This window comes from Panthera leo, chromosome C1 (genome assembly GCF_018350215.1).
Source record: "Panthera leo isolate Ple1 chromosome C1, P.leo_Ple1_pat1.1, whole genome shotgun sequence".
In the NCBI taxonomy this organism is placed as follows: domain Eukaryota; kingdom Metazoa; phylum Chordata; class Mammalia; order Carnivora; family Felidae; genus Panthera; species Panthera leo.
In genome coordinates, this window is record NC_056686.1 from 186,268,650 (window position 1) to 186,296,061 (window position 27,412).

Consider the following 27,412-nt stretch of genomic DNA (forward strand, 5'->3'; position numbering starts at 1 on the left):
TACATGAATTTCTGAGTAGAAAGGGTCATTTGTTGGCTTAAAGTTAAGGCAGTGAAGGAATCTTGGCATCAGGTGGAGAGACATCAGAAAAAACAATGAAATAAGATTATTATTATTATGAGAAAGGAAGCCTGAATAAAAGGCCTTTGATAGTTGACCAAAATATTCCTCCAGTCCAGGAGTTTAACCAATTAAAGAAGAGACAGATTGATCTTTTAAAGTGCCACTTTGAGTATTCATGTCTTCTAGTAATCCTGTCACATTAATGTGGTAATCTGGAGCAGCATAACATTCTGTTTTAATAAGGCAGAATAATAGAAATAATAGGATAATAGAATAGAGGGATAGTAGATTCTTCCATGAGATACAGTCAGGATATCAAGGGCCATTTGGTTTTGGAGGGCTACCTTTTGAATTTATTGGTGACGGCATGTTGGGCTTAGTTAAATGTGGCTGCCGTATGTTTGGCTAAAGCCTCTTTTTGCAATTTTATATCAATAGAGGCAGCTCTTGGGACAAATAAGGCTAAGGGAGCCCTCTTTATTTGATGTCTAACCTTAACAATATCCCAATTATGAGGCATCACTGGCAAGTGGGAGAAGACCTGTCTGGGGGTATGGGCATCCCCAAGTACATCATCCAATCCAATCACAAGGGAAGTGGGGCCATCAATTATTTCCATAAGTCCATATTTAACCCCATGGAGTGGAGTCCATTCTGGCTCTTAAGGAGCAATTTTGTCATCCCAGACATACAGAATTTGTTAAGGTGATGGTTGGGTTAAACAATTCTTAGGGAGTCCATCCCATTTTCCAGTTCAAATAACCATATGCCCATTATTCTGTTATTATCCCCACAGAATAACAAGCATGAAGACTGTCTATCCATGAGCTATTGTGACACTTTCTCTGAAGTTTATCTCAAGTTGTCTAGCTTAGGTAAACAACAAACATTTAAAGACAATCAGAACTAGAATTCAACATCTGCAGAAGTGTGTTATTAAAATATAATTTCTCTCTAAATTCACACTTATTTCTAGAAGTAGTCAAATCAAGACTAATTCATTTAAGAAACAAGTCCAATTTTAATGAACTTGGCCTAATTATTTACATAAGCTCAGCAAGAACAGAGATTGATCATATAGACCTTTTTAAAATTTGCTTTGCTGGAACTTTTCTATTTTTCTTTTTTAAAAAAATGTTTATTTATTTAGAGAGACAGAGAGTATACACGTCAGCAGGGTAAGGGTAGAGAGAGACAGAGAGAGAGAATCCCAAGCAGTCTCTGTGCTGTCAGCACAGAGCTGGACGTGGGGTTTCGATCTCACGAGCCATGAGATCAAGACCTGAGCTGGAATCAAGAGTTGATTGCTTAACCAACTGAGCCACCCAAGTGCCCCTGCTGGAACTTTTCATAAGGAATCTTGAGATTCAACTTTTAATGCACTTTTTTTTTCACTATTTTTCAAAATTTATTTTTTAAATTTACATCCAACTTAGCATATAATGCAACAATTTCAGGAGTAGATTCCTTAATGTCCCTTACCCATTTAGCCTATCCCCCCTCCCACAACCCCTCCAGTAACCCTGTTTGTTGTCCATATTTAAGAGTCTCTTGTTTTGTCTCCCTCCCTGTTTTTATATTATTTTTGCTTCCCTTTCCTTATGTTCATCTGTTCTGTGTCTTAAAGTCCTCATATGAGTTAAGTCATATATTTGTCATTCTCTGACTAATTTTGCTTAGCATAATACCCTCCAATTCCATCCACGTAGTTGCAAATGGCAAGATTTTATTCTTTCTGATTGCCGAGTAATACTCCATTGTATATATATATATACGACTTCTTCTTTATCCATTCATCCATTGATGGACATTTGGGCTCTTTCCATATTTTGGCTATTGTTGATAGTGCTGCTATAAACATTGGGGTGCATGTGCCCCTTTGAAACAGCATACCTGTATCCCTTGGATAAATACCTAGTAGTGCAATTGCTGGGTTGTAGGGTAGTTCGTTTCAGTTTTTTGAGGAACGTCCATACCGTTTTCCAGAGGGGCTGCACCAGCTTGCATTCCCACCAACAATGCAAAAGGGATCCTCTTTCTCCTTATCCTCACCAACATCTGTTGTGGCCTGAGTTGTTAATGTTAGCCATTCTGACAGGTGTGAGGTAGTATCTCATTGTGGTTTTGATTTGTATTTCCCTGATGAGGAGTGATGTTGAGCATTTTTTCATGTGTCGGTTGGCCATCTGGATGTCTTCCTTGGAGAAGTGTCTATTCATGTCTTTTACCCATTCCTTCACTGGATTATTTTTTTGGAGGGGTGTTGAGTTTGATAAGTTCTTTATAGATTTTGGATACTCACCCTTTATCTGTTATGTTGTTTGCAAATATCTTCTCCCATTCTATTGGTTGCCTTTTAGTTTTGCTGATTTGAACTTTTAATACACTCTTGAAGCCAGAAGCCAAGCCAAATACTTGCCATCAGACATGCCTGCAATACCTGTAGATTTGGGCAAATTCCTCTTCTTGAGATCCCCAAAATATCCTGAGGCTCCTGCCCTTGCCAGGAAGTGATGTTCCTTACTTACTTGATAAGGCTGCTGAGAACTCTGGAAGCAAGGTATCAGGCCAACATTCCCATGGGACTCTACTGGCTTCATAAAGTCAACCTTAATTCCTTATAGCAGTCTGGTTATATCTGAGTCTATGCATGTCTCTTGCAAATATGACATTCCAGTGAAAGCCTTGGTAATATAACCAGTGTTTCCAATGGTGTCTTGTTGCAAGGAGAATAGATTCTCATTGAACTTATGCAACTAATTATAATTGCCATGGAACAAAGAATACTAAGAGTTTCTGAATTTCAGAGGGTTCAGGTAGGGAGAAGAGTTAAATGTTTCGATTTGTCCTTAAAGGACTACTTTATCACATTTCTGTAAGTCATAGATATTTTAAGAGAAAACTTTCTCAATCTGGAAGAGCAAACATTAGAGAACTAGCAATGCTTCAAACAAAAATCACAAAAACTATAATCTTCCATAATTCGTTCAGTCCCATGTTATTAATTCTAGTTATTTGGATGCAGCTTTTTTTGTTAGTTCTGGAAATTCTTACCCAGTTCAGTTTTACAATCTTAAAGATATCAAATACCTGTACTTGTCCCCTGCAAAAGTCCTTTTCATGAATTTCTTTACAGAAAAAACTCATTTTGCAAGAGCATCAGAACAATAACTATAAATGACAAAAAAAAAAAAAAACCCTTAGAAATGGACATGGTTAAAGATCTGAGAGTTCATTATAATGTAACTGACAAGGAAATCCAGTTATTTCTGTGGCACAGAACATTTCAATACTTCAAGTAATGACCTTATGAGAGAACATATTAAAACTTTAGGGATTTTATGTAGTTTCTAAGACAGTTATAGCATTTACCCATACAATACAACCTAAGGCTTAACATCATTTATTTGACAGTGCTTCCCAAGTAACTTAACATACCAAATAAACAAGCCTAATTAGTAAAAAACAAAAACAAAATAAACCCACTTCATTTACAACTTAAACCTATGGGAAGTTTATTAAAACCCTTAGAAAGTTTTAAAGCACATACCAAACAGAATTATAGATCATTAAAGAACTGATAAAGATACAACATAAAAACTTTGGTTTTCTGGGCAGCTAAAGAAAAGAAAAAAACAACTTTGTTTCATTTTCTTATCAAGAGCAGACCAACAATCTGAGGAAACTTTGTCTTCTAACAGAAAAGGAGAATTTTAATCGCATACCAGTGTACTTTCAAAACCTATTCATTTCAACCTTAGTTTGTCCTGACCACACATAAAATTCTTTTCTAGAGCTTTGACTTCACAGATCTTCTACAACTTTTTTGCATTCAGATTTTTGTTCTAAGTCTTTTCTCTCCAAACAAGTAGTCTCATTTTAGGACAAAATTACCTTCTTTTTCCCCTAAACAAAAACATGTTCTCATTCCTTATACCTTTCTTACACGTCTCCTACTTTCCTACACAGAGTTGCTTTCCTTATCATTTCCATTAGTCTTAATTACATACAGCAGAATTCTAACTCTTAGAACTTTAGTCTCCAGTGATAATTAAATAGTAACCAGTTGTGAACTATTACATTAGAATTCTTTAGACTGGCAAATTTATAAATATATTTCATGATTTTTAGGAACATGCATTTTTCATAGTACAATCTTTCTTTTTTTAAAAGTTTATTTTTATTTATTTTGAGAGAGAGAGATGGAGAGCAAGCATGGGGGAGGAGTCAGAGAGAGAGAGAGAGAGAGAGAGAGAGAGAGAGAATGAATGAATCCTAAGCAGGTTCCATGCCACCAGTGCAGAGCCCAATGTGGGGCTCAAACTCATGAACCTTGAGATCATGATCTGAGCTGAAGAGTTGGATGCTTAACCAACTGAGTCACTCAGGTGCCCCCATAGAACTTTCAGTAAGAAACAAAACATGTTTTCCAACAGACCCAAATATCTTTAGTTTCTCTGTAAGAAGAAATCAAAAGCAGATAAACCTAAATTTAATAACCATTGCTTTAGTATTTTACCTTATTTGGAAAAGACTTAGATATCCAATGAATTCAATTCAACTTATCATTTAACTTAGCATACCTCAAAGTTTCAGGTTTGATAGCCTTCCACAGGGTCAGATGGCCATGAAACCAAGCAAGACACATTCTACAGTTATTGAAGAGATTGGGATTTGGGGACAATGCCATGAAGTCTTGAATACATGGGACTTTTGGCCATTTGGAGGAATTCCAGCAAAAGAGGTCAAGCTGGAAAGTAGTATTATATGAAAGGATGCCATGAACAGGTCATACCTTTTGATCTGGGAGTTTTTATTAAGGCCAGGAAATATTACATTAAAAAAGATGAGACATTTTTCTCAGGATTTGGGTGTCAAATTTATTCCAGTTCTTAAGAATATAGCCCAAGGGTGAGTCCAAAGGGATAGAGGGGGGTTTGTCTCACAGTCAAAAAGACTGACTGTTGATTCCCAAAGGGGTGCTCCACCACAGGGAATGGAGCTCCAATTCGTGGTCACGATTTCAGTTAGGGCATCCCAATGAACTGAAAAAGGACTGGACCTTAAATGGGGCAACCGACTCTACTGGGGTGTTCCACCAAGGAGAGGGTTGCAGCAAGTGGCAACAGCAATCCCTGCTGGGGTGTCCCTGTAACAGAGAAAGCTGGACATGAGGTGGCCAGTCAGGGTCAGAAAAAAGGAGAGGGAAGGACTCACCATTCAGATGCACAGGAGTATGTTTTGCTATAGATCAAGATGGCAGCTGGATCTGTGGGAACAAAAAAGGGAGGGGGGAATTCCAAAATAAGCAAGTTGGGAATAGAGACCTAAGAAGAGACAGAGTTGGGGGAGAAGAAAGGGGTCCATGCCCTCACAGGCACCAGCAGTCTGACTTGTTCATCCTCACACCTTTAGACCATACCGGGGAGTTGCCCTGGCCAGAGATCTTCAGTTGTCTGAGGAGTACTAGGGTTAGACGACCAAAGGGCTAAAAAGAGAAAGGAGAGGGAGGGAAGGGTCCTTATGAAGGACAAGAGGGAAAATCCATCACTCTTTTGGGCAAGGACAGTCCAGTGGGCTCCCCGTGGGTCTTCTGATCCTCACTGAGGAGTAACCTCTGCCAGAGGTTGTCAGTTTCCCAAGGGGTACTAGAATTGGTCCACTGAGGAGGGAAAGTCCCGAGGATTCCTAAGGAATCCACTAAGAGTCCTGGGCCAGCAGAGGCTCACCAAATATGGGGTGCTACAATTGGGTGGGGCCAGTGGCATGGGCAGTGAAAGCATTCACCCAAGGCAGAACAAAAGAGAAAGAAGTTAACTGAATACATCACAAGGGAGCGCAGGCAGGACAGCAAAGGAGAGACTGTCTGCTGGAAACAGTTTCTAAATAGCTAAGAGTATCAACAGTAAATTGTGGACTATAGGAAAAGAATTGCTTTGGTCTTTTTCAAATTAAAGATCTGCAATGATGTTTTGTTGCTGTTACTTTGCTAAGGAAACAATATGGCATATATAACACTCCCTTTATTCTTTTTAAACATATCTCAGAAAATAAGACCTGTTTACTACATATGACTTATAATTGGTTTGTCTTGTATTGCTTTGGCAAACAGAGGTTGTCTTCTGTACCAAAACCAACATAATGGAAAGGAAAGCCTCAATGCAGGATAATCTGTGAAGAGCACTGGGACAAAAACACCGAAAGACAAAAATTTAAGAAGATATTCATGTTTATTATCTGATTTACATTTGACAAAGCAAAGGTAGGTGCACAAAGAGCTGTTTGACAAAGTCAAGCCCTAGATATCAAACAATAGAATTTCCCTGGCTGCCCCAGAGGGCACTTCCAACACCACTCCTGGGCAGCTATGCTCCACAATGCAACCACTCAGCTGTAGACACTGTGGTGTTGCACTTGGGACTGCAGGCCTGTGGGCATCTGACATCAAAGGGGTGGGCCATTAACCACTTGAGAGCTCTAGTTCCAGATATCAAAAGTCAATATTAGTAACCAAGTATCAGAACGGTCAAAAAAAAAAAAAAATAGCAGACTTTGAATGAATACTGTACAAAATACACCTTTTATAGAGAATAGGCTCTTGTTGTGAGCTGCCTCTTATTTCCTCCCTTTGCCAAAGTCTGTTCATTCGTGTCAAATCAAGAACACAGAGTATAAAACTTAAAAAAAAAACCAACAGCTACTTTAACGATGGTCATGAAGTTCTCCCTAAGACCAACGCCTAAGGCTATTACGTAAGATTTGAGATCATCATAATTCAGGGAAACTTTTCATTCTGAGCCCACGAAGGTATCCCTCCTATAGAGAGTAGGATACTTAGAAATACCTGAGGTATAATCACTGAGAATCTTCCTAAAGGAGAAAAAAAAGATTGGAGTTTCTTATATTGGCATAAAAGTACATACACAGTTGATACAGAAAAACTAAAATGTGAACAGTACTCAAGTGTAACAGATAAAGTGAGGAGAAACTTACTACAAGGCTCCAGGTCTTCTTCCTATAATTTGCACACTTTTGTTAGAATAGAGATTCTCAGGCTGTACCAAAAATGATTTTAGATGGAATCTTTAAAAACAGTAAAACCCAATTTCAAAACATTCATTTTTAGAGACAAGCATGCGCCAGTATACAAATCATTATGTTTCTGGTGAAACAGTAACATCAATCTAGTTTTCAAAAACTGAAACTTCAATTAGATGTGCTTATTTGGCTGTGAATATGCCCTCACCCTGCCTCCAAAATGATCATTTTAGCATCAGTTATTAAAAAAGTATACTAATTATACAGAACACTCCAAAATCTAGCTTAGTTTACAGCTACTTATATAGTATACATAAATCTGATAATTTCATAACTTTGTACTACTCTCTGGCTGTACATTTACCCATTTCCCGATGTTTCTTGGAAACTGGCAACAGCAAGATTATTTTCTTAGAGAATAAATAAAAAGCTTTAAGACTTTGCTAAAATAAGGACCCCAGAGTTATTTTATGAAGTAGAACTCAAATACTATTTTTTAGAAGTGAATTGGAATATTCTGGAAATTTAAACATCTTTAAACATGGAATTCTTCTGGTTAATGCCTACCACATTCAGGGACACTTATGTTCACTTATGGGAGACCTGCTAGAATCCTTTCTGAACATGTTAATGTAAGGTCTGCTGATCTCAGCATGACTGACAAAAGCGGAGAGAAGGTGGAGAGGGCACTTTCACTTTCTGTTTTTAAGAAATTTAGAAAAGTTTTATTAAGCTTCTAAAAAGTATGGTAAACTCACACATTCTTACCATGCACACATGTGGGTTTTTCTACCCTTTTGAACACACAGCTCTTTATGTAGGAGAGGCACCACAAGAGGAGAAAGGAAGGATCCTCTGCAGGCATGAGAATAGGTGTATCGATGGGAATCAGAGCAAGACTCTCATCAAGAATGCTTCACAAAACTGCCTTCCGGTTAAGTCAGAAGTAAGGAGCAAAGCATTTGCAAATTAACCACCAAAAAGATCACGTAATATGCCTCCCATTTTTAATAACAAAATAATTAGCCTCCACCCTCATCTCTTCTCTATCATGCCTTTCATATAATGTTTTTTTGTTTTTTTTTTTCTGAACTGTACTGCCTAGAGAAAGCCATGTCATGATGAGGAATAGGCCTTGATTAGCGACAGTTTGTAAAACAGATCTGTTTCTTCCCAATTCACAGCCTTGTGTCACACTGATGAATGCTGAAACCGAATTCCCGAGTTTCACTTTGCCATTTCATAGAATCTGTACCAAAAAAAAAAAAAAAAAAAAAAGATTCCCAGAAAAAAGCAAAAACTTTGACTTCCCCATTAAAAAGTTCATTCTCTAATTCTACAGATACCAAGAAAAAGACGATGTATTTTAATTTTACAATTAAAAAAAACCACAATCTCAAAGCAAGCACCTGGGTTTTACTTCAGCTTATAATAATTTAATATGCCTGAGAAATTTTGTGCAAATACATGTCATCTTTAATGAAAAATATGCATAGCACTTTGGAAAAAGTTTAGTTGCAACTAACTTTACTTACAAAAAAACGTACAGACATAAATACACAACATTCCCTAATTCCTATTGATTGCACTTCTGGTTTAACCCCTTCCAGTCTCCAAGGAAATTTGAAAGCCATGTAATTATGTTCATATTTCTTGGCCACTGTACTTATCTAAATAAAATATTTTGAAAACAAGTTTCCTTGGTTCCAACTTACCCATATTTTCCTTCTTAAAGGACATCCTTATCCCCCAATTCATGTTGTTTTTTGGGAGGTGTTGTATAAAAATACAAATTTAAAAATGAATTTTTATTAATCACAAATACAAAAGGAATTTGGGTGGTTTGGGCTCCCAGTGGCTCAAAGCTTGAAAACGGAAAGCAAAAAGAGAGTCTCCACTATTCTGATTTTATGAAAAAGATAAAATTCCTTGCTTGCTAATGCTGTGTACATACCATTTGATGGATATGTAATTTATCCAGACATTAACAGGGTAAAACATAAAAGCATCTTCCTTGTCTCAGTAACAGACAGGGCTTACCTCAACAACCCTGCAGTACAGCTTTTTATAGGCAATGGTCAAGGCTGCTCCCTTTTTCTTCCCATCTCCTAACCTGGGTTCTTCCTGCTTTTGTTTACTAGGAATAAATGTTCTAGCAAGTTTAGTATCTCTGGCATATTTCGGTATTACTGAATTTATTGTCTAGTCACTTTTTATTTTCAAGATAGGAACATTCAACTGAAGGAGTATATTAAACCTTTCTTCCTTTTCTGCCTCCAAACACTCATGACTCATTCATCTATACTTGCAATTTATTAGACCTCATTCATTAGGGGCTCATCTCAATTTTGTTTCCATTCTTCCACTTCCCCTTTCCACATTCACAATCCATCTGCAACATTCCTTGTCTCTCAGTCAGACCAGACTACATGTATCAGTGCAAATCTATCCTTCATGTGCTAATTTGTTTAAGAGATCAGTTAATTGCTGAACTTCAGTCTTCCTTCAGGACATCCATTTTTGGCGAGGATGTGCATACAGGCGTGCCAAAGCTACCCATCATGACTGGAAGACTCTGATTCCTCCTCAGTCCACTCAATAAATTGCTACCTGAATTTAAATAAATAGCAGAGTCTGGTCTTTGAAGACCAATTTCTGCCTCTTGGCTTCTTCCGTTTTCCTGTGCATTAGGGGTTTTGATTACTCTGGCTATCCCCAGTCTCTTTAGCCTGTCCACTAAGTTCATCTTCAACTGACCAACATCAGGAGGGTTCCGGGAAGGTCTCAAACCATACATCTCCTGGAGGAATGTTTCAGCTGGTCGGGAGGCCAAAAAATTTTCAGAGAGATGCACTCGAGGCTCAAAGGGTAAAGGAGAAGGGCAGGGTGAGTGAGATGGTGAATTTGGTGGTGTGGAAGGAATAGCCAGGGATTTAGGGACAGGCTGGAAGAGGGCGTTCTCTGAAATTGGGCTGTGATACACTTTAGCAGAAATGCCTCGTTCCTGTAGAAGTTTGGCCAAGCTCATGGTGCTGCTGAATGTTATAGTAGAATCTCGTCTGTTGGTAATAGATTCACCAATGCTGAGTCTATAGGACATAGCAGGAGAATTCACCGCTGTGTTTGATGAACTGCTACCAGCACTTCCACAGGATAATGAAGGGAACCCAGAACTTTGAAAAGAAAAAAAAAAAGAAAGAAAGAAAGAGAGAGAAAGAAAAGAGAGGTTTAAAAATAAAAGTAATTTCTAAACAGTATTTAAAGTAATCACATTAGTTATCCACAGTAAATATAGAGGCACAGGCAATGTATCAATAACTAAACTCTGTGGAAAGATCTGAAGAGTAAGACTTTTGATGTTACTTCAATGACTGGTTAATTAGTTGTAATTTGTAACAATGAAACATACTTCTTTTCATAGGTTATGAAAAAGTTTACTGTACTCTAACTTTATTCTTAAATTTTAACTCAAAATATATATTTTTGGGAATATGACTAAATTTTATGATAGAAATAAAAGAAATTAGGGGCACCTGGGTGGCTCAGTCAGTTAAGTGTCTAACTTGGCTCAGGTCATGATCTCACGGTTCGTGGGTCTGAGCCCTGCGTCAGGCTCTGTGCTGACAGCTCAGAGCCTGGAGCCTGCTTCGGATTCTGTGTCACCCTCTCTCTCTGCTCCTCCCCTACTCACTCTCTCTCTCAAATAAATAAACATTAAAAAAAAGTTTAAAAAAAAGAAATAAAAGAAATTAAAATATTAGTCATTCATTGGTTGATGAACATTTGGGCTCTTTCCATAATTTGCCTATTGTTGAAAGCACTGTTATAAACATTGGGGTACATGTGCCCTTATGAATCAGCACTCCTGTATCCTTTGGATAAATTCCTAGTTGTGCTATTGCTGGGTCGTAGGGTGATTCTATTTTTAATTTTTTGAGGAACCTCCACACTGTTTTCCAGAGTGGCTGCACCATTTTGCATTCCCACCAGCAGTGCAAGAGGGTTCCTGTTTCTCCACATCCTCACCAGCATCTGTTGTTTCCTGAGTTGTTAATTTTAGCCACTCTAACCAATGTGAGGTGGTATCTCAATGTGGTTTTGATTTGTATTTCCCTGATGAGCATCTTTTCATGTGTGTGTTAGCTAATTGACAATAAATTATATTTAAAAAAATAATTCATAGAATTCACCTGTGAAGCTGAAAATAAAATAAAATAAAATTGAAAGCAAAAAAACTTTAAAATATTAAAGGAAGTAAACTTCAGAAATTTTTACTACTATATACATTCTATAAAGTGAAAGACACCAGAGACAACAATCCATAAGTAAATAATTCTCCAACCTTTTAGAAAATATAATCTTTTATATTAAACCTAAGATGCTCTTCTAAAGAGAAATTTATTTCCTTTTAATCTTTCAATTTTATATTACTAAGAACTAATAAAAGTTGAAATGATTAAACTTCCATTTTTGGGGCACCTGGGTGGCTTAGTCGGTTAAGCGTCCGACTTCAGCTCAAGTCATGATCTCACGGTTCATGAGTTCTAGCCCGTGTTGGGTTTTGTGCTAACAGCTCGGAGCCTGGGGCCTGCTTCAGATTCTGTGTCCCCCTCCCTCTCTGCCCCTCCCCTGCTCATGCTCTGGCTCTCTCTCTCAAAAATAAATAAACTTTAAAAAAATATTTTTTTAAATGTCCATTTTCAAGAATGTTAATTCCAAACAAAAGTAGTATAAGGATACCCATGGAACAAATACTTCTTAACCTTGACTTAGAACATACGTTTCTTGGAAAATAAAAATAATTAAAAGCTTTAACAACTATTAGAAACTTTCTTATTTTATATTTTGTTAGAAAGGAAGAAAAAAACTAAGAAATCATGTACTCGAGGAAATGGTGATAGAATGGAGAAGTGACTTCTGTAGACAATTTTCCTCCCTTAAGCAAATGTTACCAGTATTTAATAGACAAACTTTCACTTAACATAAAATACTCAGTATATCAAGATAACAAAATTCTAATGATTATGAACAAAATTATTAAAATTCATAATTTATTACTGAACTTTCTAAAGTACCAACTACTATAAAAGAAATAAACTAAAAACATATTTGGCTTCTTGATTAAACAAGTCCAACTAAGAATCTCTAATCCGATGCCATCTACAGACTATTCCTAGTTTCCCACCTCCCTGTCCCTACTTTACTGTAGAACTGCCAGTCCTTTCCCAAACTGTATACTTCATATGATGGTATCAACTTGTATTGAGAGTCTTCCCAGGAACCAATTCTATAAACTTGTTATCTTGTTGACTATAAGAACAAAGTAGAAAAATTGCACATAAGCCTGTTCATTACAGACTTATACTGAGATTTTTATTGGATGAAAGCCAAATGCTTTGCGAAATAATTGATTTGCTCTTACATACCTTGTAAATCATAATCTTATTTCCCTCTACAATGGCAGCTAGAAAGTTAAGACTCAGATACATGGTTCACACTAGCAAGTATATAAGACTTTATGTTACAACTTGTATACTAATTTTATTCTATCCATTTTATATCCTTACCTTTGATTCCTCTTTGCTTCATTTTTCTCCTCTACTTCTAGTTAACATTATCCCTGCAATGTTCTCTATACCTTTGAAAAGTACCTTCAATTCTTTTGGGAATTGGTGGGCCAGAAATAGCAGCAATATGGCTGAATAAGATCCCTCAATTATGTGTTAGAATATTCATGTTCTAGCCTATGTAGTAAATAATTTGGCCTTGCCCAAAGGGTTCTGGCTTTTGTCCTCAAGCTTCTGGAAAGTAATCTATGCCATGTCTGATAGAAGTGTCTTTGCTCAGGATGAAAGCTGGCCACACTAGATCTTGGGGTGAGCCTGGCCACACCCAATAGTTTCAGGGAGGGGACTAGCCATGCCAGAGAGAACAACCATGTGGTTTAAGGTGGGGACTTTAGGTCACTGGATCTGGAAGTGAGCTCAATGGGTAATCAATCAATGGGTAATCAATCAATCAACCAATAGACTATGCACTAAAGCCTCAATAAAAAATTTGGACACTGAGGCTTGGGTAAGCTTCCCTAGTTGGCAATATTCTGCATGTACTATCACACATCGATGCTAGAAAGTAATAAATCCTAAGGACAAGGGAAACTTTTCATGTGGAACCCTCCCAGACTCTGACCTATTATATCTCTTCTTTTGGCTAATTTTAACCTATATCCATTCCCAGTAATAAATAGCAGCCATGGACATCATGTTTTCAGAAAGTTCTGTGAGTCCTTCTAGCAAATTATGAAACCCGAGAATGGTTCTGGGAACCCTGTGAACTTGCAAGTGGTGTCAGAAGTGAGGCGAGTCTTGTGCTGAGGACTAGTCCCTCAAATCTTAGAGCTTGGCTTACTCTGGGCTGCAGTTGGGTCATTTGCTACCTCTCCGACTTGGACCAGTTACCTAGACTTTCTCTGTCTCAGTTTTTCACTTACACAATACATACTCACTTGCCCTGCCACTTTGAAGAGTTACAATGATCAAAGGAGAAGATACAATGTGAAAATATCCTAAAGACAAATGATCATAGAACATTAATTAAAAATCTGGGATTTACATGAAAGTAATTTTAAAGGTAAATTCATGAAAACAAAGTTTTCAAAAGGAAAGAAATTTTAGGCCCCAAATTGCCCTGACCCCTTACCTGGGGGTAACCTGAGTGATATCAGAAGGATGCAATATCCTACAGGTAGTGAAGGTGAATGTCGAGTTTGTGCATGACAGACACTTTCCTGGGTTTGAAGTTGCAACTGAAGTAGAGATTTTTGTGGAATCAAACAAAATTGAAAGACTAGGTTAATAATGTAAGACGTTCATCACTATTAATAATATAGCATTAATCAAGGGTATTTTGTACAAAAACCACTAAATTTGGAAATGAAATATACATAAATATTGTATTAGTATCACCTGGCTAGTACATAGTTGAATCCTTCAATACTTTAAAACTGTAATTTAAAGGGATTAAAAATAGCTTGGAAATAAGAAAAAAACACATTCTGAAAAAGTACATTAACTCCCCCGCCCCCAACATCCCAAACAAGATGTAGTCAGTTCAATCTTTCTAGTCAAACTACTCCAGCAGTTCTCAAAGTGTGGTTTGCAGATCCTTACGGGAATCCACAGGTCAAAACTACTTTCATAGCAACCCTAAGATGCTATTTGCCTTTTTGACTGGGTTGGCATTTGCATGGTTGGTACAAAAGCAATGGTGAGCAAATGTGCTGGCACCTTAGCACAAATCAAGGCAATGGCACCAAGCTATGTGAATATTTTTCACTGTTGTTCACCCACCATAGCAAAAAAAAAAAAAAAAAAAAAAAAAAAAGCAGCCAGATTCACACAAGAACGTCTTTGATGAAGCAGTAAAAACTACTTATTAAATCTTGACCCTTGTATCTTAAATTCTGTGTGATTAAATGGGAAGTTAGTATTAAGCACTCTGCTGCATACCAAGATACAATGGTCATCTAGAGGAAAAAGCACATGGGCAATTGAGTTGAAATTTTCTCATGGAACACCATTTTTAACTGAAAGAACAACTAACAAACTAGTTATTCAGACTTGGCTATCTGGCAGAAATTTTCTTGGAAATGAAGGTAGCGAGCCTGTCTCTTCAATAAATAAAAATGGCTTATAGGATTTGCTGTCACTTGCACTTTCAAGTGAAAATTCAAGTTTTGCAGAATTTATATCCACCCCTGGGAGCTTTAAAGCTTCATAATAGTAAAAGACTTATCTGATGACATAGGTGGTGATAGTAATGTAATTTTAATATATTATATAATGAAATAGGTTAACATTTAGAGGTGTGCATAACTCAGAGAACCAATATTTTCCAAATGACTAGTGCATGAAGTTATAAAATCATGCATGGATAAAAGATGCATTCAAAGTGTAGGATAGACCAACAGACTTTAATGTAACAAAGTATGATAGGTTTTTGGATTCCATATTGCTACAAAGAAACTGCTACTTATCAAGTTTTGGTGTAATATCAAAAAAATATTCACAAATACCTGAAGGGGTTATTAAAATACTCTTTCCTTTCATACCTACACCTCTGTGTGAGCCTGCATTTTCTTTATATTCTTCAAGCAAAGCAACATACTATAATAGACTGAATGTAGAAGCTGTATGAAAATCCAGATATCTTCTTTCAAGCCATAAATTAGAGGCTTACAAAATTGTAAAACAAAACCTTCTCACTATGTAAAGGAAACAGCTATTTTTCATAAAACATACTATTTGTGTTAGCATGTAATTATTATTTTTAAATGAGTTAATAAATATTTTTATAATTTCTCAGTTTTGATTTCTAACATGGTAAATATCAATAGATACAACTCACAAAGACAAACTCTCTGGAATTCTCAATTTTTTTTAAGGATGTAAAGAGATCCTGAGCTCAAAAGGTTTATGAACCACTGACTGAATTGATCTTTCTCTCTACCCAATCTACTTATGCAGGCTGGTTAAGAAGTAGAATGAGAAGGGCCACTATTGCTATAGATTTTTATTTTCTTATGTTAAAGACTGAGTACATTCCAGTTAGATTTAAATCAAGGTAGTCACGTGACCATACTGTTAATTCAGAATGCAAAATTATTGCACTACATTCACCAAGCACTATTCTTACCTGTAACTGGACCACTAGCTGAAGTAATGGGTGGAAGGAAGATTCCTGTTACTGGCTTGGATATTGAAGGGTTCTGTTCCACTTGAAAAGTGATACCTTCCTCTTCATCCTCTTCTAAATCTGAGAGGTGATAGATGGCATCCTTGGGCAACTGGGTAAAGCCTTTAGTGATGACACCTGGTCGTGGGTCAAGAATGGTTCCTAAATTTGGTTGAGCAAGCTGCTGCCAGTGGTGCAAAGTTTGTGATCCTGAACGTGCAAGACCAACAAACAAACAAACAAACAAACAAACAAACAAAACAACAAGGCATGTTTTAAATTTCCCAACAAGTATTCAATCTTGACACAGAAGCTAAAATTATAATGTGTGAAATATTAAGGCTAACAATAAAACTACTTATTCAGTCTTAATGTTTTGGTAAAATTTGTATGAAGTTCTCTGTGGAAGACTGACAAGATGCTAAAGGTATGAACAATAATCTTTCAATTTCAAAAGTTAACTTTAAAAAGGACACCTAAAGCAGGGGTGAAAAAGTCAAGGCAGCACCCTTGATAGGAACTAGGATGCTGAGGTAGTGATGAGAAATAAGATATGCACCTCAGAGGTGGGGCTGTATTTTCCCAGGTGAACAAAAATCAATACTTTCTTGGCTTGAAACTACGCTTATGAACTTTGAAGTCAAAAGCCAGGCTCCTAATTAAAAGACACCTGAATTTCAGTGTTTTGTTTTATTTTTTGTATTCTTCCCCATCCTGCTCATAACTCTCCTTTCCCCAGGCTCCTCAGGCAGAGTAGGAAAGTGAAGGAGATGCTAAAAGGAAGATATATCCCTATGGTTCTTATCTATGAACTCTGGCAAATGACCACCCCAAGCACCTGCACGAGATGCAATGTCTAATTATGTCACTACAGACATTTCATCCTAAGGGGGCAACTCTGACAAATACCTGAACTGATCATTAATGAATAAAACTAACTTATAGAACCTTTGAGTTTGAGGGTTCCTTACAGATTACCAACTCAAAATTTTGTCTAATGCAGACTCTTTTATGATAATAACAGAATCATTTGAAGGTAATCAATATTCCATAAAACAAATTTACTTTGAATTCAAATTCTATTTTAGGAGAGAACAAAAACTGAAAAGAAATTAGCAAAAACTGGAAAAACAAAACCATCCAACCCAGACACACACATCTCTAAGTAAATGACACTTCCTGGGTAAGGAACTCTTTTTTTGAATAGAAAGGTAGAGATAAAGTATTACACCTATATTATTTTCATTTATTTATTATATCCCATTTGTTTTACCATGAAAACTGCCGTCAATGATATTTCTTAGCTAAGGACAAAAGAAAAGACTGCTCTTTCTCCATCACATTTATATTAAAAAAATACTGATGGCTGATGATGGGAGAATGCAGATCTCTGCACACACTTTTTCCACAAAGTACTATAATACACTGTCACACAAATGAGGTTTAGGGATAATAAAAGTATCTCCTGTACATAGTCCTCTTATAATTACAATACAAAGTTTAATTCCAGGAAAAGGAAAGGCCAATAACCAACAGAGCTTACAAATGGCCCTTATTGATTTATTACCTTCAAGTGGCTTGACAATTTGTAATTTCTCAGGCATAAAACCTCGAAGGCAACTGGCACTGCTGAGGTCTGTGATCTCTGACTGGTCGGTGTACAGAGAGGCAAGGCTCTCTGTGGGGGTGCCACAGCCACTAACCCCTTCTTTCTGGTCAGCCAGAACCTGGATCTTCCGTTCCCATTCTTCAGCAAAGAACTGCTTCTCACTTAAGTAGTTCTGTCGCCGCAGACTAAGGCGATGCAGTGCTGTAGCCAAATCACTATCTTCAGAGGGTCCTGGTTGACCCAGCTTCTGAATGTTCCTGTGGGAAAATCATTCACTGACTAGATCTGTAAGGGTAAGGTTGAGAAGCACAACCTAGACTTCTCTTTTCTACAATAGTGAATGTTTAAGAAACTGATTAAATTCAAAGCGTTTTTTTCTTAGATATCAAAGTGTTTTTTCTTAGGTGTCAATAATACAGAAATAATAACAATAAACCAAAATCACTAATACTACATGTCATTTTTTATGGATCATTTCAAGCAACTTCAGATAAATAAAAACATACTGGTTATTATGTGGTGTTTACTAATTTTTCTATTTCACTTAAAATTTTTTTGGAGTACAATTAACATACAATGTTACAGTAGTTTCAGGTGTATAATATATTGATTTGAGAACTATAAACATTACTCAATGCTCACCATAAGTATAGTCACTTAACTTATAAAACTACGGATATGACTATGTAAATTCAGTTCAGGTAGCCAGAAAAATAAACATTATCATATTCCATTGAATCTATAAAACCATTGATTGCAAGAGGTATCATTATTTTATGTACTACTAAGAAAGAAAAAATGCAACCCATTAAACTATGACATGCCATTAACTGCAAAACAAACAATTTCAAAATATAAAATGTGAAAAAATTTGCTTTAGGCCATGTAATCCTCCACGAATATTGTAGAACATTTAAAAAACCCCCAAGATTTGTAAATACTATATTTTCATAGTTCTGTAAACACATTTGTTCCTTTTCCATATTTTTGAAATCGGAGGTATCTAACAATTGATATCAAAAGAAAGAGTAGCAAGCCAAACTGTAGTTGCTCCTGGCTACTCTATGTGAATTCACAGAGATCTGATTGTTGATCTCTTCCTAAGATAACTATGATCAACGACACAGTATTGACATACAAAGCTACTGTAGGTACAAACTGAAATACAATAGAAAACCCAGGATGAGAAATCTTTCTTTATTTCCTTCTTTTGAAACACAAATATTTTTATTTTTGAACCAAAGTGTATCCATGGACCAAATCTGTAGTTTACAGAAATGTGACCCTACAACAGTGTGATGTGACCAATACCTTCATGTGGAGTGACCCTGGGCAACCTACATAGTGAGTTGAGCCTCACTTCCCTCAACTGTAAATTAAAAAGGTATAGTACCTACACTACAGGGTTGTTGACAGTATTAAATAAGATTTAGCTCCTAGTCCACAATGAGGATTCAATAATGGTAAAAACACCACCACTACCACCACCACCACTACTACTACTGAGAGCAGCTAATACTTGTTGGGTATTTGGTATGTCCTAGGATAGATTTCTGCATTAGGAAGATTTCTCTCAGGTACAAAAAACCTATCTTTCGAAAGCCTTCAGGTGACTTTCCAGTAATGCTGTTTAATTTCTAGTTATTTATAATTCAATAAGATGAATTAATGAAAGCTGGAAAAAGTCTAAGCTTAAACAAATAGGAAGTTAAGAGCAACCTACTTTTCCTCAATAGGTATTCAAGTTTATTGTTTATCCTAAAGGCACCAAAGCAGTTGAGATTATGAGCATGGGTTATGAGAAAGTGTCACTGATGCTATGCATAAACTGCCAATGACCAAACAGATTCAAAAAAATCTGACTTAGAACATGAAGATTTAGATTCAAACTTTGCCACACTGAAGAAGAAAGTAGTAAAGAATTTTACACTTCAATGCAACTTCTGTTTTGAATATACTTAATTAAATGTAGCCTTTTTACTCCAAAAACTTTTAGGAAGTCAATGATCTGTCTTACAAATAATGCTATTGGGCATCATTACTGAATGAAAACTGACAGTTCCAGAAATTCCTTGGAATAGCACAGAACAATGCTGGAATATAAGTATGGGCATCTGGTATGTCAATGCCATAAGAAATACACGATAACTGCCATGATCTATATTTCTTACTCTGAAACCTCTTCTGAGTTGCCCCCCTGGTTCAGGAGGGTTTTGTCCTCTGTTTGTTGCAAACCAGACTCAAAAGGTTTTGCTGTCATGATGACACTTGAACGGTTGGACCCTGGAATGGGCAGCAGAGCTGGGAATGGGATAGAGCGGCCCCGTGTGTCATTGGCAACCTTGACAGTATCAAATACCCGTTTCTGTTGGGCTCTGTCAAAAAAGAAGTAGTATTCATTATTGCCACTGTCTACCACTGGAGTGCTTTAGAAAAGAGACACGTGTGTACAATTCATTGAAAATAAAACTACCCCGACTAGCCTCTAAATTTTAAGAGAAATTATTGGAAAATAAGCTTCAGAACAAGAGAACACTCTCACAAATGTGAGCACTATTGAGCCTTGGGGCTCAATTGGTTAAATGTCTGACTCTTCATTTCAGCTCAGGTCATGATCTCATGTTCGTGAGATTGAGCCCCACATCGGACTCTGCACTGGCAGTACAAAGCCTGCTTGGGATTCTCTCTCCCTCTCTCTCTCTCTCTCTCTGCCTCTCCCCTGCTTGCCTGCTCTCTCTCTAATAAATAAACATTTAAAAAATATGTAAAAAAAACCCAAATGTCAGCACTATGAGAAAAAAACTGAATACTAAGCAGATTTACAACTGAATTCTCAAAATACCTATCACTTTGGATTGTGGCTTCTTTTTAATTCCATCCCAGTGCCTGGGTAACAATACATGTGATTGTACTTACTTTTGTTTGAAGAGAGAAGATTCCTCATCCAAACTCAACTTTTTACGCATGGTCCCCTCAATCTCAGCTGCCAGGGATTCCTAAGAAAAAGAGTGTGAGATTCCTATACTGATTATGTAAGAAGACGGTTAGGAGAAATGGGTTATCCTTACATGAATTAACAGAGTCTCCAGGGTCCAATACTTTTGGTGTTACAATAAAAGAAAACACAAGAAAATAGGCACAGGCCAAAATGCAAAAAAAAAAAAGAGAGGCACTTTGGAAATGTAACTTTTAAACAAGAACCAACTTCTTTTTCATGATATCTTTTTACAGGCGAGCAGTGGGAAAAACCAATATGATAAACAAAATATATTACCTATGTAGACACAAAAAACCAAAAGATCTGAACGGCTATAAACCGAGATGCCAATAATAATTCTCTGGAAGTCAGGATTCGACAGTATTTCACAATTTCTTTTTGCTTTTCTGTAATCTCTAACTTTTCTATAATAAACATGTATGGCTTTTATAATGTAGAAAAATCATTAAGGAAAAATAAGCAAGTTTTCCTTTTCCCTGGTCAGAAATGAGGATTCAACTAGCATGAGTGCCATGCTCGGTGAGGCTGGGCTGACAATGGCTAGAATTGGAGATACTGGTGTGAACTCATGTTTTTAAATACATGTAGACAGATGAACATAAATATGGATTGGAACATAGATATGGATGTGTTTCAGTGGGTGTATGCATGAACATACATATATTTTCTAGCTCTATCTGCTGAGAGGGACTAGAAGTAATGATACTCTAGTGGCAATGGACACACAGGACCCAGATCTTGAATTCTAAATATCATTCCTCATTAAAACTAACCAGACCTCCTTGGAGAAATGGTTGACTCCAGGACTGGGACAGGAAAAGGGCAAGATGAACTTAAAGGAGATCACGCTGGCCATATCTGTGACAATTTAAGTATCAAAATAAAAATTAGTAATAATGGACTGTAATCCATTGACTAAAATAGGAAGAGTCCATACGAACATAACTAAATGAACAAATGAATAAATAAATGAGACAGAAAGGTTCTGACAAAAAAATGTTGATTAATAAATGTTGAAAAAATGATGGAATTAGAAAATCACCATTTGGCAATCGTCTTAGTAAAAACTGAGTCAGATATGAACCATCCCTAGGTGTTAAAATTAGCAGATAAAAGTTTGCTGAGAAAAACAGGGTATTTAAATAGGTCTTAAAGTATCTTCCCACAAAATAGTAACTTTGATCACTTGGCTAAGGTAGCATCTGCCAATTTTCATCATTGTAAAGTTAATTAGCAACACTAATTTAATTAGTTATCAATTAACATTAACTTTAGAATAGAAAAAGTTGGCAGATACTACCTTAACTTAGTAAAGTTAATTTAACATCATCAGTAATGGGATAAATAGACAACGTGAGCCTCCTATTACAGTGTACTGAGAAGAACATGGCATTATTTCTGCCAAAAATAAATTGCCTGAATCTAATCATGAGGAAACATTAGACAAACCCAAACTGAGGACATTCTACAAAGGTAATGAAAGGCATGTAAAACAGGCCTTTTGAAACAACCAAATGCAACATATCCTTCAAAGGATATTGTTGGGACAACTGGTAAAATTTAAACTTAGGGCTCTATGGATGAGATGATAGTATTGTATATCAATGACAGTTTTCTGACTTCGACGGCTGTAGCATAGTTATATAGGAGTGTCCTTGTTTATGGTAGATACACACTGAAGTATTAGGAGTTAATAGGGTGTCTCTGTAACTTACTGTTAAATGGTCCAGAAAAAATATAACAGAATGATATGGCAAATGTAGTAAAATGTTAAAAATTGGGGAATCTAGATGAATGATATATGAGAGTTTTTGTACTATTTTTGTAATATTAGTCTAAGTTTAAAATTATTTCAAAATAAAAAGTTAAAAACCAAAGTCTTGCTCCCATATTCTTCAAAAAGTTACTATAATTTATAGTTTCAGTTTTTTAAAATATTTCACAGAATTGCTTATAAGTATTTACAAACTAGGCTGTTAAAATAATTCTTTGAACCAATATTATAAATTCTGGCATAAACTCACAAGTTTTCATTAATCTCTTTAATTCAAATAATACTATATATTGATGAATTAAACAAACATGAATCCTGCCCTCATGGGGCTTACACTCTAACTAGCATGAAATATACCAAGAGACTTAAGATCTGTTGAAATAGGTTTTAGATGTTCAGAGTACTATTTGAATAAGTGGCATGTGGTGGGCCTACGGTAAGGATGACCCAAGTTTAAGTAGCTCTATGGTACACAGACCTAAACCTAATTTCCTTAGGGTTCATCTCATATATTATAATAAACCCGGAAGGTCATCTATTAGAAGAAAGGCTACCATAAGTAAGAGTATTAAGGTAGATGTAAATATACAAATTAAAGCCTAAATGAATAAATGACTTCCAGAAACAAGGACAAACCATGTTCTCTCTTCTCAAGATACTTTATACCACCAGAAACCACATCACTCTCAGGACAATCTAATCTTAAGAAGTTTCCTTAAATATGTAACATCTTTCCCAGAAAAACTCACCCCAGAAAAAGCTCCATATGACTGTGAAAAGTAAAGATGAGCAGCAGGGCCAGATCTACTACGAAGTTCCTTTATTTCCTCTTGGGACTCATGTAACATTCCCAGACACTCCATATTCCTGTCTTGTAACTCATGCAGCTGAAAAAAAGGATGGTAATTAGTGTACTTCATTTCATTCTCAAAATGACAACAGGAAAATAAACCCCATTGGGATAAGTATTAATTTTATCCAGAGGGCTAGATAACCTCATGAAACAATTTCAATACAAAGACTCCAAAACAAACTAAGCAAGGAGAGTGTATACATATATATTTCAAGTCACCAGAATTAGGGATGTCTTGGCCAGAATTATACATAAATATGATTTCTGAAAAATCTGAAATGTAGCTGAAGTAACCATAATTATTGTCAGTTCAATATTTAATGCTTCAATCCCTTAAAAAAACTTATAGAGGAAGAATAATAGCTATGGTCAACTTAGGTTTAGTATAATGTTAGCTATGCATATTTTTAAATGTCACTCTGAAGTCTGTAAATGACAAGATCAAGCCTACAAAGTATTGTATATGATGCCAGGGTGGTCAATTATCCTAAACAAGTAGTTTCTTCTCCCTTATTTCAGAATCTTCTTTATAGTTAGATACATAAGCATGGTAAAAGAGTACATGATTTTCAGAGTATTTCTTCAAGCGTGGTGTGTGGCCTGGATCATGTAGATTCTAGACCCTTATTCTAAACCTACTCAATTGGAAACTTTTGGGGCTGGTGCCTGGGAGTCTCTATTTAGGACTCATTCTGCCAGGTGATTCTTAACGTATGCCAGGGAACCACCAAATTGTATCTAATACATAGAATTTTTATTTGGATTGAAAGCAAAAGATTTTTGGTGTTTCTTCTGACATATTTGCAAAAACACTTATTAGAAATTATTTTAAAAACTGTTGGGTTAAGGTAAACTGGTAAAAGGGTCACATATTCCTACAGAATCTTACATCTGTTAATCAAGAAAGATGTCATGTTATTAGTTTTAGGGACAGAATTTTTAAATTGCTTTACTTCTTAGATCTCATAATTTAATCTCTTGCTATTTAAAATCCAGTAATTACCTTTAATCATTCTTACTCATGAAGATGAAACAAACTCTTCATTCTTCTCCCCACCATATTACACAAGATAAAGGAAGATTTGATTACCTCCATTGTCAGTTGTCTTTGGGCATCTTTGGAAGCTTGTAGGTGAAGTCTCAGTTCCTCCTTCTCAATCACATGCTAACAACATTTTAAAAGAGACAAGTGAAGCCTTTCCATATAAAGTACAGGCTACTCTCTTTTTTTTAAAGACATCTTTTTTTTTTTTTTTTAACATTTATTTATTATTGAGACAGCAAGAGACAGACCATGAGCAGGGGAGGGGCAGAGGGAGAGGGAGACACAGAATCTGAAGTAAGCTCCACGCTCTGAGCTGTCAGCACAGAGCCCGACGTGGGGCTCGAACTCATGAACCGCGAGATCACAACCTGAGATGACGTCGGACGCTTAACCGACTGAGCTACCCAGGCGCCCCTTTTAAAGACATCTTAAGAGTGTCTGTCAGGGGTATGGTCTAGAGACCTATAAAAAGCTAACCCTTCAAAAGCCAAATGAGAGCAATAAAATGGGCAGAATACAAAATCTATTAAGGTATTCAGAGGACAATGATCATTTGTCAATAATTCACATCACAACTTTCTAAGGAAAATCTAACCCCACCTGGCCACGAGAAATAGTAAGTTGAAAGTAGTTATTCATATTTCACGACACAGAAAGACTAGAACAGTAATCAGACTAAAGCACTGTAAAGGGGTAGGGAGTGTGTTTATTTTGCTTAATGTATCTAGCACTTAGCAGAGTGCACGGTATGAGGCCAATGCTTAACAAACATCTATTGAATGAATGAATGAACCTACTTCTTTAACTTTATGCTGAAGATCGACAATTTGAGACAAGAGAGAGGAGATCTCTTCTTGGTACCGAATCAGTTCATCACTCTTCCCAGATAATTCTTCAGTCATTCTGGACATTTGAGCATTTGTTTCACCTGGGAAACAAAACAAAAACTTAAAAATTAATATAAATGTAAGGTAGGTGTTGGCAAACTATGGCTTGTAGGCTAAATCCTACTTTGTAACAAACACTGGACAATATTATGAATGGATTTTTCTTTAACATTAATTTAAAAAATAAACCCAGATAACCAAGTAGAGGAAAATAAAGGTCCTTCTGAAATAGGCTAATACTGAGACCTGAATAGGAGGCAATGAAGCTAAAAGAGGTGACTTGTAAAGGCAAGCAAGCTAAAAGTTTTGCCTCAATCTTTTTCTTTATGAGGGACAAGAAGGCTGAAAAGAGATAGGTGAATTATATATGTTTGCAAGTACCAAGGCATAATCTCATTTATGTCTTTCAGAACTCTTCAGGGACATGAATAAAATCTCATAAACAAAATTAAACTTAACAAATTTAACAAAGGAACATTCCAAATGCAACAGTCACAATCTGTTAAAGCTATGGAGATGTTTCTGTACAAGGGAGACTTTCTGGGATACCTAGCAAACTGCGTAAAGCCTCTGAAAATCTTTCTAGCCTAGCATTCTGACAGGCACATGAAATAGAACCTTTAGAATTCCATGCAGGAAGGAAATTTTGCATATAAAAATTCTGACATCAAACTCAAGTGGCAAAACTATTTCTCAGTGTTATATACAACTATTTTAAAATTGACAGAAGCTCTATAACAGTTCAAAGGATACTATAAGGAGGCAGGAGATTGGGATCTAAGCTCTTGGGAAAGTCATTTCCTTTTTGTTTTTTAAAGTATAAAATGTGAATAATGGAAGTGCTGATGGAGAAGATTCAACTGAAATTCTTTGTGGTTCTCAAAAATTCTGTTACTCTAAGGTATTACATTCTGACACCAACAGCCCAGATGAATTGGTATCATGTATCATATCTTCTCTTTCAACATAAAATGTTATAGATTTACAGAGAAATTATGTATCTTTCTCTAGTAAAGCCTACCTTTTTCTGATTTATTTTTAAAAATTATTTTAATTAATAATACATCAAACCAAAGTATGTTCCTTCATAGACACATAGTTGGCACTCGATAAATACTCATTGAAGGTAAAGTTTTATGCCATCATTTAAGCCCTGGCTCTCCCACTTACAAGTTTTCTAACTTTGGCAAATCATGTTCTTTATAGGACTATTTCCCCATTGACAAAATAAAAGCTTTGGCTATTTTCACTCTACTATGCTATAACTGATAGAAATATAGGCCTTTCTTTAACAGTGATGGCAATGTGAAATAAAACTATTTCTTAAAAGTACATATGGTATTTTGCTTAGAGTTGTGGGCTCAACATGATATTCCAAGACTGTCAGTAATTATTTAAAATTGTTTCTTGAGATGCCTCTACTGAAATCATTGATTTAACTTCTGAGTTGGTGAAATGCCATCAAAGAATTGCCCAAAAACTATGAAAGAAAACGCATTAATACATACGAAGTTCTTTAACACAGTCATTGACAAGTTGTTGTTCCTTCTCTTCATAGGTAATAGTTTCTGTCTTTATGTGACAAGCCTTCAATAAAGAAAAAAATCAGTGTGTGATAATATCTTCCAATACTTTACAGTATTAACTTAAAAAACCTTTAATTCTCATCTGAAGATAAAAGTTCACCAGCTGAAAAGGAAAAATAAAACCCAAAAAGCTTTATCTAAAATAAAGATATGGGGGGGCACCTGGGTGGCTCAGTCAGTTAAGTGTCGGACTCTTGATTTCGGCTCAGGTCATGATCTCACAATCGTGAGACTGAGCCCCGTGTTGGGCTCTGCACTGAGAATGGAGCCTGCTTGAGATTCTCTCTCTCTCTCTCTCTCTCTCTCTGTCTCTCTTCCTTACTGTCCCTTCCCCACTCATGTGTGCTCTCTCTTCCTCTCTCTAAAATAAAAAAATAAAAATAAAGATATGGGACAGGATATGACAAACATCTCCCCCTCATTCCTCTCAGGATCTTTGCACATGCCTACTCATTCTCTCTGATGCCTCCCCTCCACCATACTTTTCTGCTTGGCTAATCCCTAGTTTCAGCTAAAATGTCATTTAAGTAGGACTTCGATTCTCCCCCATTACACAAGTTCAGGAAACCCTGTAATCTTCCAACATAGTTCTTATCACAGTTATAATTATTTAGTTATTTGTGTAAACTACCTAACATATATATTCTGTGCTGTGGCTTTCTGTATTTCATCTATCAGTTTGCTATTATCCAGCTGTCAATGAATGGGATCTAAGTGACAATGAAAGGCAAATACACATGCCTTTGCTATCACGTCCTAATTGGAATGTCAACAACAAATCCTTAGTTATGCCATATTTTACCTCAATACATGGACCTAAATCTTA

At 36.3% G+C, this 27,412-nt stretch overlaps 2 protein-coding genes across 8 annotated transcripts in view; both read right to left on the reverse strand.

Annotated features, from left to right (window-relative positions):
- The window catches only part of FLACC1 (flagellum associated containing coiled-coil domains 1), a 52,652-nt gene extending 47,341 nt beyond the window's left edge, over positions 1-5,311 (reverse strand). The window contains exon 1 of the mRNA XM_042949715.1: positions 5,281-5,311. The gene's annotated coding sequence lies outside the window, so the exon portion shown is untranslated. The remainder of the gene's footprint in view (positions 1-5,280) is intronic.
- Positions 5,312-6,274: 963 nt separating this feature from the next.
- TRAK2 (trafficking kinesin protein 2) overlaps positions 6,275-27,412 on the reverse strand; it is a 65,349-nt gene continuing 44,211 nt past the window's right edge. For all 7 annotated transcript variants that reach the window (XM_042949703.1, XM_042949702.1, XM_042949701.1 and 4 more), the window contains 10 exons: positions 26,509-26,587; positions 24,911-25,041; positions 24,159-24,233; positions 22,965-23,102; positions 20,360-20,439; positions 19,615-19,818; positions 17,402-17,700; positions 15,796-16,044; positions 13,801-13,906; positions 6,275-10,274 (listed from right to left, as the gene is read on the reverse strand). In XM_042949703.1, the coding sequence (XP_042805637.1) occupies positions 9,596-10,274; positions 13,801-13,906; positions 15,796-16,044; positions 17,402-17,700; positions 19,615-19,818; positions 20,360-20,439; positions 22,965-23,102; positions 24,159-24,233; positions 24,911-25,041; positions 26,509-26,587 (2,040 nt within the window). In that variant the 3' untranslated portion in view covers positions 6,275-9,595. The remainder of the gene's footprint in view (positions 10,275-13,800; positions 13,907-15,795; positions 16,045-17,401; positions 17,701-19,614; positions 19,819-20,359; positions 20,440-22,964; positions 23,103-24,158; positions 24,234-24,910; positions 25,042-26,508; positions 26,588-27,412) is intronic.